This window comes from Myxocyprinus asiaticus, chromosome 22, assembly GCF_019703515.2.
Source record: "Myxocyprinus asiaticus isolate MX2 ecotype Aquarium Trade chromosome 22, UBuf_Myxa_2, whole genome shotgun sequence".
Classification (NCBI taxonomy): domain Eukaryota; kingdom Metazoa; phylum Chordata; class Actinopteri; order Cypriniformes; family Catostomidae; genus Myxocyprinus; species Myxocyprinus asiaticus.
This window is the reverse complement of record NC_059365.1, coordinates 19,043,641-19,056,864: the sequence shown is the minus strand read 5'-3', so window position 1 is coordinate 19,056,864 and position 13,224 is coordinate 19,043,641. Positions and strand designations below refer to the sequence as shown.

The window sequence follows — 13,224 nt, the reverse complement described above, 5'->3', positions numbered from 1 at the left end:
TTTGCTGTCTAAACCTAAGACATGAACATACTGTACAGATGCTTCACATTGATTTGGCCAGGTTTTTTAAATTGTATGTTCAAATACATGAAAATCTTTTATGTGGAAAAGTAAAAATTGTGTGAGTTTAGTTTTTTGAACTCCAGAGGGGAGTTGCATAATTTGAATATTGAAAGAGGAAGTGAGCAAGAACTGTAATTTAAATCTTGCTCACTGGTTTATAAAGATTCTCAAGCACTAGTCATCCAGAGGACCAATTAAGAAACTGTCTCCTTGCTGTGAACATGGGATTGACTGCCAGCTCACAAAGTAGTTCCAACCCAGAATACACTTATACATAAGTCAGCCTATAGGATTATTATCATCATTGCTACACAACCAGGCACCATAAGGGTTCATCTGCTAATGGGACTGCATCCATAATCTGTGAATTTGTAGCTTCATTTATGTTCAATAAATTAGCTTTCTAAAACATTTAAAAATGCAGTTTGCAAGTCAACCATTAATTGCCATATGTATTGATACAGTCATACTTACTGTAGGTACAGAACATTTGAGTTGGTAGTCAGATGACAAAGTGAACTAATAATGACCGGCCTCCAGTCTCTGAGACCTTTGCGTCCCTCCAGCGAGAGCTCCACACTAGGTTGCACAACCAATACGTCAAGTATTGATTCTTAGAGCTTTCCACTTAAGTGCTATATCGATTGCCTGTTTCAAGCAGAAGAACTTTGTGATCCCTGTACGGCACATCCATCGTAAAGGTGATCAAACATCACAGAATTTTAGCACATTGGCTGCTGTCAAGTGTAGTTCTCAAGTGATGATGTTAAAGTTCCGTATGACGTGGATTAGAGAGGTCTTTCTGGAAATCAGGAAGCTAGAGCATTGTGTTGGACAACAAACACTAATATACGCTCCCTAAAAACAAATGTTTCTGTCAAATAATTAGCCATAAGTTTAAAGGTACCTCTTAAAATTTAAAAGCCCTTTTCTGTTTGGCATTTCTTGCAACATTCTCCAATAAAAAAAATTCACAGCTTGTTCTGCTCTAAAAATCTGCATATCTGCTCTATGAATTATCAGTGTTATTTTTGCTCATTCTCTTTTTAAGACAAACTACTAAAGGCATAAATTATGGAAATTGCTTGAATTAAACAATTATGATTATCCTCAGTATTTTTCAACTACTTAACCTTTATAATACATCTGAAATAATAGCCAACAAAATGTATAAACACTTAATGATTAAAGCATTGATCGGCAACTTTCAAAAGGCATTTTCCATTACATTTGCCCATTATTGCACATACAATGTTTTATAAAAGGTACAGACCCCTCATGTCAGATTTAGCCTCTTAAACACCATAGCCGATCATTTTTGATGGGGCATTTTATCTTTAAATGGGTTTATTTGCACGCTCTTAGTGTTTTATGAAACATTTTATAAAACCTTTTTTTTTTCACCAAAGGTTTAACCTCCTTTTCTAGTAAAAAAAAAAATAGAGCAGATAGTTTTCCTAAAAATTTATGTCCACATATGTGGATGGCAAGACTACGTTGTGAAATTTTAAATAACATTAAGCTATAGAAAGTCAGATTTTTTTTCATCAAATTGTTTATGTTTCCAGGAGCGTTGGTAATTCATGTTTTTGAGATGTTACAGACTAATGTTTTTACAGCTGATTTTCTGTAAAGCTGAATAAATAATTCTTATTCAAAGTAATGTCCAGCATCATCCAATCAATGCAAACCATGTTAAAATAAAATGTTGCATTTTAAAATTCTGAATGTATGTACTGATTTCAATCATCCCATGTCTAATGTCCAAACATGTTGAGTGTTCTAAACATCATCTACAGCCTGAAACTGTCCTTTTGGTTGGATTTAAGGATTGAATGCCCTTAACTGCATAGAAAGCTATAGGATGCTCCCTTGTTCACTATTTATTGAATGACTTAACCTCCAGTATGCTGTCTGTCTTCGCTGGTCTCAGAACAGTTTGAAATGCACCTTATTTTCATCCTAACTCCATATAAAGCCTCTGAAAGCAACATTTTTCAGCTTTTGGATGAACCCATTTATTCTCAGTGTGAAAATGCTTAGTAAATATATAGGAACGCATTAACTAATTTTAATGAATAGAATCATATTGCACAGTGATAACAAAATAAAATATAATATATATATTTTAAATGTATATTAAAATGAAGCTAAATGTCCCACAGATGTATTAGGGTGCTTTCACACTGGCAGTTTAGTTCGAAACACAGCATGGTTCGCATGAAAAATTGGTAATGTGAAAGCTGTCATGCGGACCGGGGAGCGCACAGCGGTACCGAACCAGAGACTACCTGTAGGAGGTGGTCTGAGTTCGGTTGCAATGGAACTGTAGCGCGATTCGCGTGAATGTGAAAGCAACTCGGACTCGGGTGCACACTCGATCAGGAAGTAAAGTAACCTGCGCATGCGTTTTAGCCGATGACGACATCTATCTATCTATCAATACACCTTATAAATACTATATATAAATACTATTATAGGTTATAAATATAGGGTATAATAGGAGATGACTTCACCTTGGATACGAGCATGAGTAAGCGTGCAGTGTAAACAAAGATGCAAATGAATTCCTTGCAATCAGCTGTCTCCTCAAAAAACGCTGTTTGCGAGCAGCAGCAAGCTGCCTTCCCCTGGACATCTGATGAGTTACGCCATGAAGCGCACATATACGCAGTTGTCATTCACTCTGCTGTGCATAATGGCACCAAAATAACAAAAAGTATGATGAGTCGCGTTGTGTTCTCCATGCGTGTTTGTGATGACGTAAGATGAATGCAAATGGACCGGGGTTCGTTAGAATCAAGTGAGTGTGAAACCAGACCAAAGCTGCGGGGTGCACCGGGAACAATCGCACTCGGAATTGGGCCGCAGCAAACGTGCCCAGTGTGAAAGCCCCCTTAGAGATGAAAGTTATTCAAGCTAACTAACATGTTTCTTTTGATGAAATGATGTATGAGTTTCCGCATATGTGGACATAATTCTATCAGGGCGCTGATGTGCGAAAAATGAACAGATTTTTTAATGCAGCATATCAAACGAAATTAGTGACTCTCCTCTTCACAACCAAATGGGTATCAATGACAAAACTTAAAGAGATTTCTTACCAGAGGCACTTTTGTTGCCGCTGCATCTGTAGGAGTGCTTCAAGGAAATCAACGTCATGTTGTTGTGCCACTTGACTCAGTGCGGCAGAATTTAACCCTTTAAATGACAGTCTAGATTCTTGTGAACAGTATTCAGTCGGATTTTATTCATTTAAATTATGCGTTGCATATAGCAAAGTCAAAATACAACATCCATGCATGGACGTGGGGTTGCACGAAGATAAAGGAATAGTTCAACCAAAAATGTAAAATCTTTCATAATTTACATGTCACCCTTAAGTTGTTACAAACCTGTATGACTTTCTTCCTTATGTAGAACACAAAAGGAGATTTTTAATAAATGAATAACATTGTTAGTGCTAAAAACAATGTAAGTTATCACATGAACATGCATGTCACTATGAACGAGCTTCTCTTCTAGCATTTATAAATGCAACGAATGTCAGTGAGAGACATGAGTGTAAATTATGACAGAATGTTCATTTTTTGTGTGAACTATTCCTTTAAGAATTTACAAACCACTGAGTTGTTGATCACATTCAAACATTAAATGTGACTATGTCTATGTCAAATTTGTTATAATATGCAAATTTAAAAAAATAGTGCTAGGTAAATGCATAAAGTCAAAAAATATGATTTTTTTTTCATATAGCAAAATTTTGTTTTATTTTAATAACCTGTACTACCTCCCCTTAACCCTTAAATGCATACATCGGGTCTTTAGAGACCTGGGACCTCATTTCACCCTCTGTACCTCATCCATTTTTTGGAGTTTTGCCCACACATCTTCAGTATTCCTCAATCTATCTCTTATAAATAGATACATTTATTTGTTTGAGTTTTTTTATACTTCCAAATTAAAAAAAAAAAAAAAATTGGATTATTTCATAGCCATTTAAGTTTACTATTACAGGATATCTATTTCTTTTTATTACAAAAGAAATTAGTGCTATATTCATACAAATAAATACTATATCACATTGATTTTCTGTGCAACAATGGCAAATTATCTGTATCCCATATGCGTGTACACAGTGTCAGCGCAACCACACAGAGGTGGGTAGAGTAGCTAAAAACTGCACTCAAGTAAAAGTACAATTACTTTAAAAAAAATAATTACTCAAGTAGAAGTAAAAGTACTAACATAAATAATTACTTGAGTAAGAGTAAGAAAGTATCCAATTAAAAGAGTACTCAAGTAGTGAGTAACTTGTTACTTTCACAAATGACATAATAGACGTTAACTCCCCTATATTCCATTACATAATACAAATTTAACATGTATTACAGAATTATTATTATTATTAATGGAAATTCTGTCATCATTCACCATCATGTTGTTCCAAACCCATATGGCTTTCTTTCTTCCATGCAACATGAAGTAGATATTAGACAGAATGTTTGCCTGTGTCACTATTTACTTTCAGTGATTTCTTTTCCTCCATATTTTGAAAGTGAATGGTGAGCGAGACTGTCAGTCCCTAACATTTTGTCTAACATCTTTTGTGTTCCACATAATGTAAAGCATCACACTGGTTTGGAACAACATGAGGGTAGGGAAATGATGACAGAATATTAAATTATGGCTGAGCTATCACTTTAAAGGGGTAGTTTACCCAAAAATGAACTCACATTTACTCACCCTCATGCCAATGCAGATGTGTATGACTTCCTTTCTTCTGCAGAACACAAATTAAGATTTTTAGAAGAATATTTTAGCTCTGTAGGCCAACATTTTGATGCTCCAAAGCACATAAAGGCAGCATAAAAGTAATCCATAAGGGGTTGCCACCCATTCACTTGCATTGTATGGACCTACAGAGCTGAGAAATTCTTCTATAAATCTTCATTTGAGTTCAGCAGATGAAAGAAAGTCATACACATCTGGGGTGGCATGAGGGTGAGTAAATAATGAGAATTTAAATTTTTGGGTGAACTATCCCTTTAACCCTCTGGGGTCTGAGGATGTTTTGGGCCCTGGAGAAGTTTTGACATGCCTTGACATTTGTGCTTTTTTCAGTTGCTTAAAAACATATTAATGGCTAAAGTCTGATAACTGTATTCAGCACAAACTGGGCTACAATAATATGTGAACAACATGTATGTACATGTTTGTATTTCTGAGAAAATAACGTTTATGCGTGGTTTTTGAAAAAACAAACATTTTAAGTCACTGACATAAGGCCATATAACACACACTAAACATTTGTTCACAAGACTTTTGACAAGACCCCTCCCCTGAGAGAGAATGAATGTGAGGAGACTGATTGAATGTATTATTTGTAGCTTATTCACAAAATCAAGTTTAAGTTAAAAGAAGTAATCTGACTATACATTTTCTTTACATAAAGAATTTACTTATAAACTCTAGACCAACACTACCATTTAAAAGTTTTAGATCTATAAGATTTTTTAATGTTTTTAAAAGAAGTCTCTTCTGCTCACCAAGGCTGCATTTATTTGATCCAAAATACAGCAAAAACAGTGATATTGTGAAATATTTTTACAATTTAATAAAATAGCTGTTTTCTATTTGAATATATTGTAAAATGCAATTTATTCCTGTGATCAAAGCTGAATTTTCAGCATCATTACTGCAGTCTTCAGTGTCACATGATCCTTCAGAAATCATTCTAATATGCTGATTTTCAAATATGGGCATATTTACAGCACATTTTACACATTTACACCCAAACAAATATTTGCAAGCACAAGCTTCGTTGATGATGAGGCAGCATAAATACTAGTTAAAGTATAATCTAAACATTCATATTATTTTTATATCATATTACATATCATATTTATATCATACAGCATACAATTTAAATGCCTGCTTTAGCCGAAACAACATTTAAATGTAACAAACCTATTAGGACACATTTCAAATTTCAATACTCTGAATCCAGGCTGGCAAGTCTGGAAATAGTCCAACTAGTAAAATATGTAAATGTTTATAAAAAATAGCATGTCAACTATTGTAAGTAAAGACTTACTCATCCGAAATTGTATCCTCGGCTGGATCAAGTCGCTCTTCAAAATGCAAATGTTCTTTGTCGGATTCCCGTTCTTCTTCTGAGGAAAATGAGAACTCATCGTCACTATCTTCCATCTTCCAAATGCGCAGAAAAGTGAATGAAAAGGCATTGTTGGGTGGGATCACATTAGGGATAATTAGCTGAGCCAGGAGAAACTGTACATCGCTTTGTTTCATACAGATTACATTGCAGGAGAATATTTGTTTTAAATTTGAATTATTTTATTTAAAAGTAGACATTTTAAGCTTTCTTTAGACATATGTTTCATATTTGTGTGATAAATATTCGTGGAGTTTCAGTTCATTTTTGTGACATGTTTCAGAAAGATACTCGTGGAGGCAGAGATGATTGAAAGCGCACCCTGTTTATTTTCTTTATTTACAAAAGCACAAGGTTTTGTTGTTATTGTGAGTGTACACAAATAAAAGTAGACCCTTTATAGTCTCTAATAATGTCATACACTTATCTGTATGCCCAAAAATGATGGAGTATTTTAAGTTGTTTCCGCTGTTATGGGGAAAAAATCCAGCAGGACGTGCCGGCGTGTCCATCGACTCCAGAGGGTTAAGGGCTCTTGTCAGATCTGGATGAATTTGTCAATAAGAGAGGTTTGGAAACATTTCTAGTAATTATTATGGTGAAAACGTGAAAATGTCCCACAAGGACATTATATATAATGCTGAAATATAAACCAAAGCAAGATCATGCTTTATTAATGCTTTCTTTCGCCATTTCATAGCTTTTAAATTTCTGCGCATATTCTTATTTCAGTGTAGTTACAGTTTTCAGTGTCAAAAGAATTTAGATCATTAGTTCTGTATAACAGTACCACCGCTCTCTAAATGCAGAGTAGGCAGCCTGCGTAGGGGACCAACCCCGGTCGCGGAATACTCACTGTGTCTGAAACCGCCCCCTATCCACTATATAGTACACTATTTCGAGTGTCCGCCATTTTGTAGGATTGTCTGAATTTCGAGTGTGCATTTGATGTACACTCGACGACGGTTAATTGCCCACAATCCACCACGGGGAAGATGTACGAGTTGGGAGTTTACTGCTTCCTTCACTCCTGCAATGTTTTCTTTCATGTTGAATGTATTAAATTACTTTTTGACAAATCATTTCTTGATTAAAATAACATAACATATAGAGAGGCAAAACATACAGATACATTTTAAAATGTACTCTTTATTTAATCAAATGTGTTTACACTTTATATTAACACACAGTATATATTAAAAATGACAAACAGAATGAAGATTTATCGTATTAATATATTTTTTAATAAGAATAACAAATAAGACCCAAGTATTTTAAAAGTTCATATGTGATGTTGTTTCTGTGACAGCCCCAGAGATCCGACACTCGATGTATATGTCAGCATCCGAATTCACTCACTCATTTTGTTCACTCACTGCTGAGATATAGTGCACTTACTGGCATTAATTATATAGGAAATAGTGAACGAGTGAACGATTGCAGACACAGCCACTCTCTTCGCTATACGATCACCTCACGCCCTCACATCTCTCACGCATGCGCCTCGCGCCCCTCACTGTGCACGTGCAGAAACGCTGTCTGTTCGCGCTCCAGTTGTCAATCACACGAACAGCAGAGCCAAGGCATTTATTTACACTTAACTTGGATGTTTCATGGATTTATACAGTTAATCCGCCTGAAGTAGCTGCGATAGTTTCCAGTACCCCCGCGAGGGCGTGGGGTAAATGCATAAATACTGCTCATGACATGCGGGACAAAGCGCACTGATATATTGTTGCACTGATTTAAAAATGTACACTTAAAAACTGATGTCATAAGAGCCCAGTTACAGAATCACCCTGAAAATCACATTCACACAGAAAAACCTGTGTTAGCATTAGAGCCAAAACTTACCTCAGCATAAGTTGGAGCTGTGATTTTAATCTTGAAATATCCGCTTGTCTTGGTGTTAAATGAAGGCATTGCATGACGAAGCTATTCTTTTTTTCACTGTGCAGAGCGAAGAAAGTGTTTCATTTTGAAGAGTTTGATGCTGCAGCACTGATGACTTGAGTGACAGTCTGTGTCAGCAGTGCGCACAGCTGTTTGAACTTCCGCTCTCCTAAAAGTCCCATTCAGTAATCTCTCAATAAATTACACATGAACTAAAATTTAACCCAGTAATGTAACGACAGGAATGCAACCCACTGTGAAGAAGTAAAAGTTCACACAAAATAGGATGTGCCCCATGTGCATACTTCATACACTGACATGCAGTTTCTTTCCCCTAAAAACAAGAAAGATCATTGAGTGTTTGAACTTGAGCTCTTTATCACTCTGTTGCAAATTTAGAGCAGAAGTTTTGTAAGTAAATTAAAAAAATGTATTATGTGGTGCTGTTGTTCTAGTGATTGACTTGATTTACATTTGACTGATATTTGATGAAGAAGCAACACAAAAGTAAACTATAGCAAGTGTAACACATGAACAGTATGATATGACTGTTGTAATTTGGGTGAACTTCTGAAACTATGTAAGATGTCCATCTATTTAAACTCAATACATGCCTGAGAAAATACCTATGTGTAGCTAAGGTGTAGATTATGTGTAGCTCAATATGTGTTTGCGTCTTATCAATTTTCAGTGTAAAAGTAATTAATCCTGTTGTAGATTTGTCCTAATTTGTCGCATTATCTCTTTGATATATGAAAAATAAAACATCAAAATATGATCTGTTATTTTGTAGATCCATTTTTTGATAGAAAAATGTGCCGGGTCTCTAAAGACCCGAATATGCAAAATGTTTAGTGAAATTCTCATGGATTTAAGGGTTAATCAGTGGCTTCTGATAAGAGGCATATTTGCATCAAATTCCTCTTTCCCCTGTGTACATCCAACAAAAATGAGAGATGCTCTAACTAACCACACACGCTCTCTCTCTCTCTCTCTCTCTCTTTTTTTCTCTCTTCTCCTGTTCTGTAGTGGCCATGTACAGAGAGCCCTCTCTGCATGATCTGACTGAGTTCTCACGTTCTGGCAGCGGCACACCCACAAAGAGCCGGAGTGCCTCAGCTGTGTTGAATGGAGGCAAAGCTGTGAGCCAGCACGAGTCTACGTAGCCTGGTTCTCCCGGCCCGACCCACTACCTTACGCCTTCATCAGAACCTCTAAATGCTTGTGACTTCACACAGACGTTTCTCCAAAAGCTCTCAGCGGTTCAGGACATGATAACATAAAACATAACATAACCTTGCAACACTTTCCAAATTAGAGCAACATTTGATTGGGCTTTTTTACATTCATCTTTTTCCTTTGGATTTTTTTTTTAGACTTTTCTTTCACCACTATAATAGCCTTTTGCATACAAAAACACAAAAGTTGTAGCCTGTAATATGATGGGGCATTCCTTTTTAGTCCCTCTCAGCCACTGGCACCGAATCGAGGTTAGGTTTACCTTCGCTTCTCATCAGAGTTAATTTAATAGCATTGTAGGTCCTGATCAAGTAATGCATTTGTTAAGAGTTCAGGGCAGTAAGTGAGGGTTTAGCTGCTTGGGTGAGGTGGAAAAAAGGCACCCCTGTCCTCCATGCTTCCTGAGTAAGTGATAGAGAAGCCATCACCTCCTGTGTGGGCCAGGCGCTAGCTCTCCTGCATTCTAGTGCACTCGCTTAGAGGGTTCACTCTCTAGCATGGGAATATAAAACCTGCATTCTACTCACGTAAAGAGAGGAGTTGAGTTGAGTCTCTTAGAGCCATGACTCCGCTCTGCTTGCTAATTGTTTGAATTAGATGTGAGCATTTTTCTTTACTTGTTTTCCCTCATGTTCTTTCCCCATATAAGTGTTTTTTTTAAGGTTTTAACAGTGTCTGGGAGATCCAGCACACCAAAGACAGAATTATGAAATTCTGTCTTTGAATTTTTATTGGGGGGGGGGGGTTCAGTATTCAAGGAAATGCTTTAGCTGGAGCACTTTTTAACATGTGGTTTGATAGGGCTGTTCAGTCCAGTCTCCTCTTCTGTCTCATTTGTTTCTTGTTGTCTCTTTCTAAGTTCCTTTAGTCTGTGTGCTTGTGTTTTTGCCTTTCCTACACATGTCTACTCTCCTTTGGTCAATGCTAGTCACCATTACTGGTGATTTTCTGAGACATTGTGGGATCCCACCTGGACTCTGTTTTGTGTAAGTAACTTATGGTGGTGATAATTTTATATATAAACACAGAAACAAAAGAGATACTGTGGAATTTCAGTTGGTTTAAATTTTTTAGGGTATGTCTTATTTGTAAAAGTGAAAAAGAAAAAAAAAACAGTTCTTGTACAGGGCATGTACAAATCAGGTTGTGTATAATAAGGTCCCTTTTTGTGGGCGGCGATATGTATACTGTACTTTCCCTCTGGCAACATAACTTCATACATGCATACAGGGGGCTCTTCTTTCTTCTGTTTCCTTCTGGATTTTCTTATTTTAGATGAACATACAGTATCTGTTGCATGGGAGACTGCAGGGAGGTGAGGAATAGAGCTGCATGATATAGGCTATGTGTATTAAATTCCTCCTTGGATCACATGTTCCAAATTACAAGGATTCAACTGAAAAACAACATGTATGTACTGACTGGCACTCTGCCTGGTACCCTCAAGTTGTTTCTTATTTGTTGTGTACATAAAATGCACTGAATAAAATGTTTATATTAAGATATACTTTTAAAATGTGTCTGTGTGCTTTATTTGTGTACTTTGTTTTCTCTGATTTCTGTAATTACCTTATGCAGTAGAGGTCGACCGATTTATCATCTTTGCCGATTAATTGCTGCAGATAGTTGCGGCAATTAATCGATGGGTTATCCTCAAAAATCATCCAGTGGTGATTTGTATTGTATTTTTCCATGGAGGCAAATGTGTAAATCAGTATTGAACAATCAAACCAATTAAAGATAGAATTGGATTTAAATATCATGTTTTATTAGCCTATATATTTCTGCTGGTAATTATGCTCTCGTTCACAGATGATCTCCTCTCCCTGATACCTTAAAACTACCTATGTGTTATAATCTTTCAGATCACCAACCCAAGACTTGTCAATACAGTAAACAAGCAAAACAAATCACACAGAACCCCATTCCTTTTACAGTAACATCTACAGTACTTACCTAATACAGTATGTGTAAAGGAACTCCATTCTCCACTGCTTCATTTAGTCTAATTTATATATGATCCTGTTGTTCAGTCTTTTACATGTTTAAAATCCTCCATTAACATTTATTTCATCAATATTTTGGCAAATGTGGAAAGTTTCTCTTCACCTGTCACATTAACTATAAGCAGGCTTGATGACGCATTAACGTGATACTGAAAGCCGATTGGCTTGAATGGTTGCCTCTAAAAAATGATTGGTTATGAATGCGAAAGGAGACTAATTTCATTTTGCCTCCGTTTTGCCTTTTATGGCCACATTTTTGACTGAAGCAGATGACATTGCAGCATTTGAATAGCAATTTTGATTGGTCCATTTACCAGTGACAGGAGGCTTTATGACATCAGCCTCTTCTGGAATTCATACCGGTTCATATTGTGAATAAAACTCACCCGGGCAATCGTGAATGAAAGTTAAAACATTGTTTTTTTTCTTTAATGGCATCTAAGTGATGCATGCTAGAAGGTAAATTGATTAAAACAACTGATAATTTGATCATTTTTGTTGTAAAGTTAATTTTGAAGAAACATTTTAGAAGGCGCAGCCACCCTTGCCTCTTCTGACAAGCCGCTACTGAGCTCATGGATAGTGTTTTTTTTTCTTGTTTGTATTTTTTTCTTTGCAGTCTCTTATGGGGACTTGCTATATATATATATATATATATATATATATATATATATATATATATATATATATATATATATATATATATATATGTCTTAAATGACAATATTCATCCATAATTTGTTCCTCAGTTTAATCCATATTTTGTTATTTTGATAAGATAATCAAGTGTTCTAAACTGTAGTAAGGGCATGCAAAGAAAAATCTAAGTATATGGAAACGAGTAAATGGTTTTAAAATAAGAATTCCCAGAGTATTTCAGGCTTGTTTATGTAGGTAAAAGTCATGTTATGCACCAAATCTTTTCTTATTATTATTATTACTATTTCTTTATGGTTATTATCAAGTATAGCGTTAGTTCAGGCTGGTCATGTTAGTCAACCTTGCAATCAGCTTTTCCTTTGCATGTGTGCAAGCTACATTTAAAACCCTGCTCTGTCCCCAGCTGCACATTTTTTTATAACAGCTTTGTATTTAGCTATGTCAACATCTGTCCTGTTATTTTGTGCTCTTTGTAATTCAGACTGAAAAAAGTCCATTTTCAATGTGTTTACTGCTTGTTCTTGATTTACCAACTTGTTATATTTGATGTTCTCTTAATTGTCTATTTAATCCATATTATGCAAATTATCTGTTGTACCATATTGCACTGTCAGAAATTTGAAAATTGTACAATCTTGTAATATAAATCTGCTGGATCTGTTCTGTTACCCATTGGGGGTTTATTCGCTACACTCCCAGCTCCATCCATGCATGGCTGTATTGATGGGCGGGGAGTTTGCCCAGAACAGAACCATACCGCCAACACCAACAGATGCTTCAATTGTCTACAAGCCAATAAAGTATTCGTTCAAGTATTCAAGTTAGTAATTCATTTGACGGAAGTAGTCCTGACTGAAAATGGGATTTTAGATGCACATTAAACTACATCTGGGATTTCATTCAATTTGGACTCTTGTAGCCTCTATATTTGGACTGCCCATTACAGGAAAGACTAAGAACATTTCTTAACACATTCGATATATCGATTTTTATTTAAATTATTTATAATTTATTGTTTTTCTTATAACACCAGCTATCGGTATCTGCAAAATCCAACATCAGTCAACCTCTATTGATCAGATACACTTTTAAATAGATTGAGAGTTATATGATGTTTTTATGTAATACAGATTAATTTCAATAGCTCAAAGCCAGAGCCCTCAAATCAAGACAGCAATGAGAAGA

General features: G+C 35.8%; 1 protein-coding gene across 5 annotated transcripts in view; it reads left to right on the top strand.

Annotated features, from left to right (window-relative positions):
* The window catches only part of LOC127413261 (fibroblast growth factor 13), a 210,151-nt gene extending 199,271 nt beyond the window's left edge, over positions 1-10,880 (top strand). For all 5 annotated transcript variants that reach the window (XM_051650236.1, XM_051650240.1, XM_051650237.1 and 2 more), the window contains one exon: positions 9,164-10,880. In XM_051650236.1, coding sequence (XP_051506196.1) covers positions 9,164-9,300 — 137 coding nt within the window. In that variant the 3' untranslated portion in view covers positions 9,301-10,880. The remainder of the gene's footprint in view (positions 1-9,163) is intronic.
* The last annotated feature ends 2,344 nt before the right edge of the window (positions 10,881-13,224 follow it).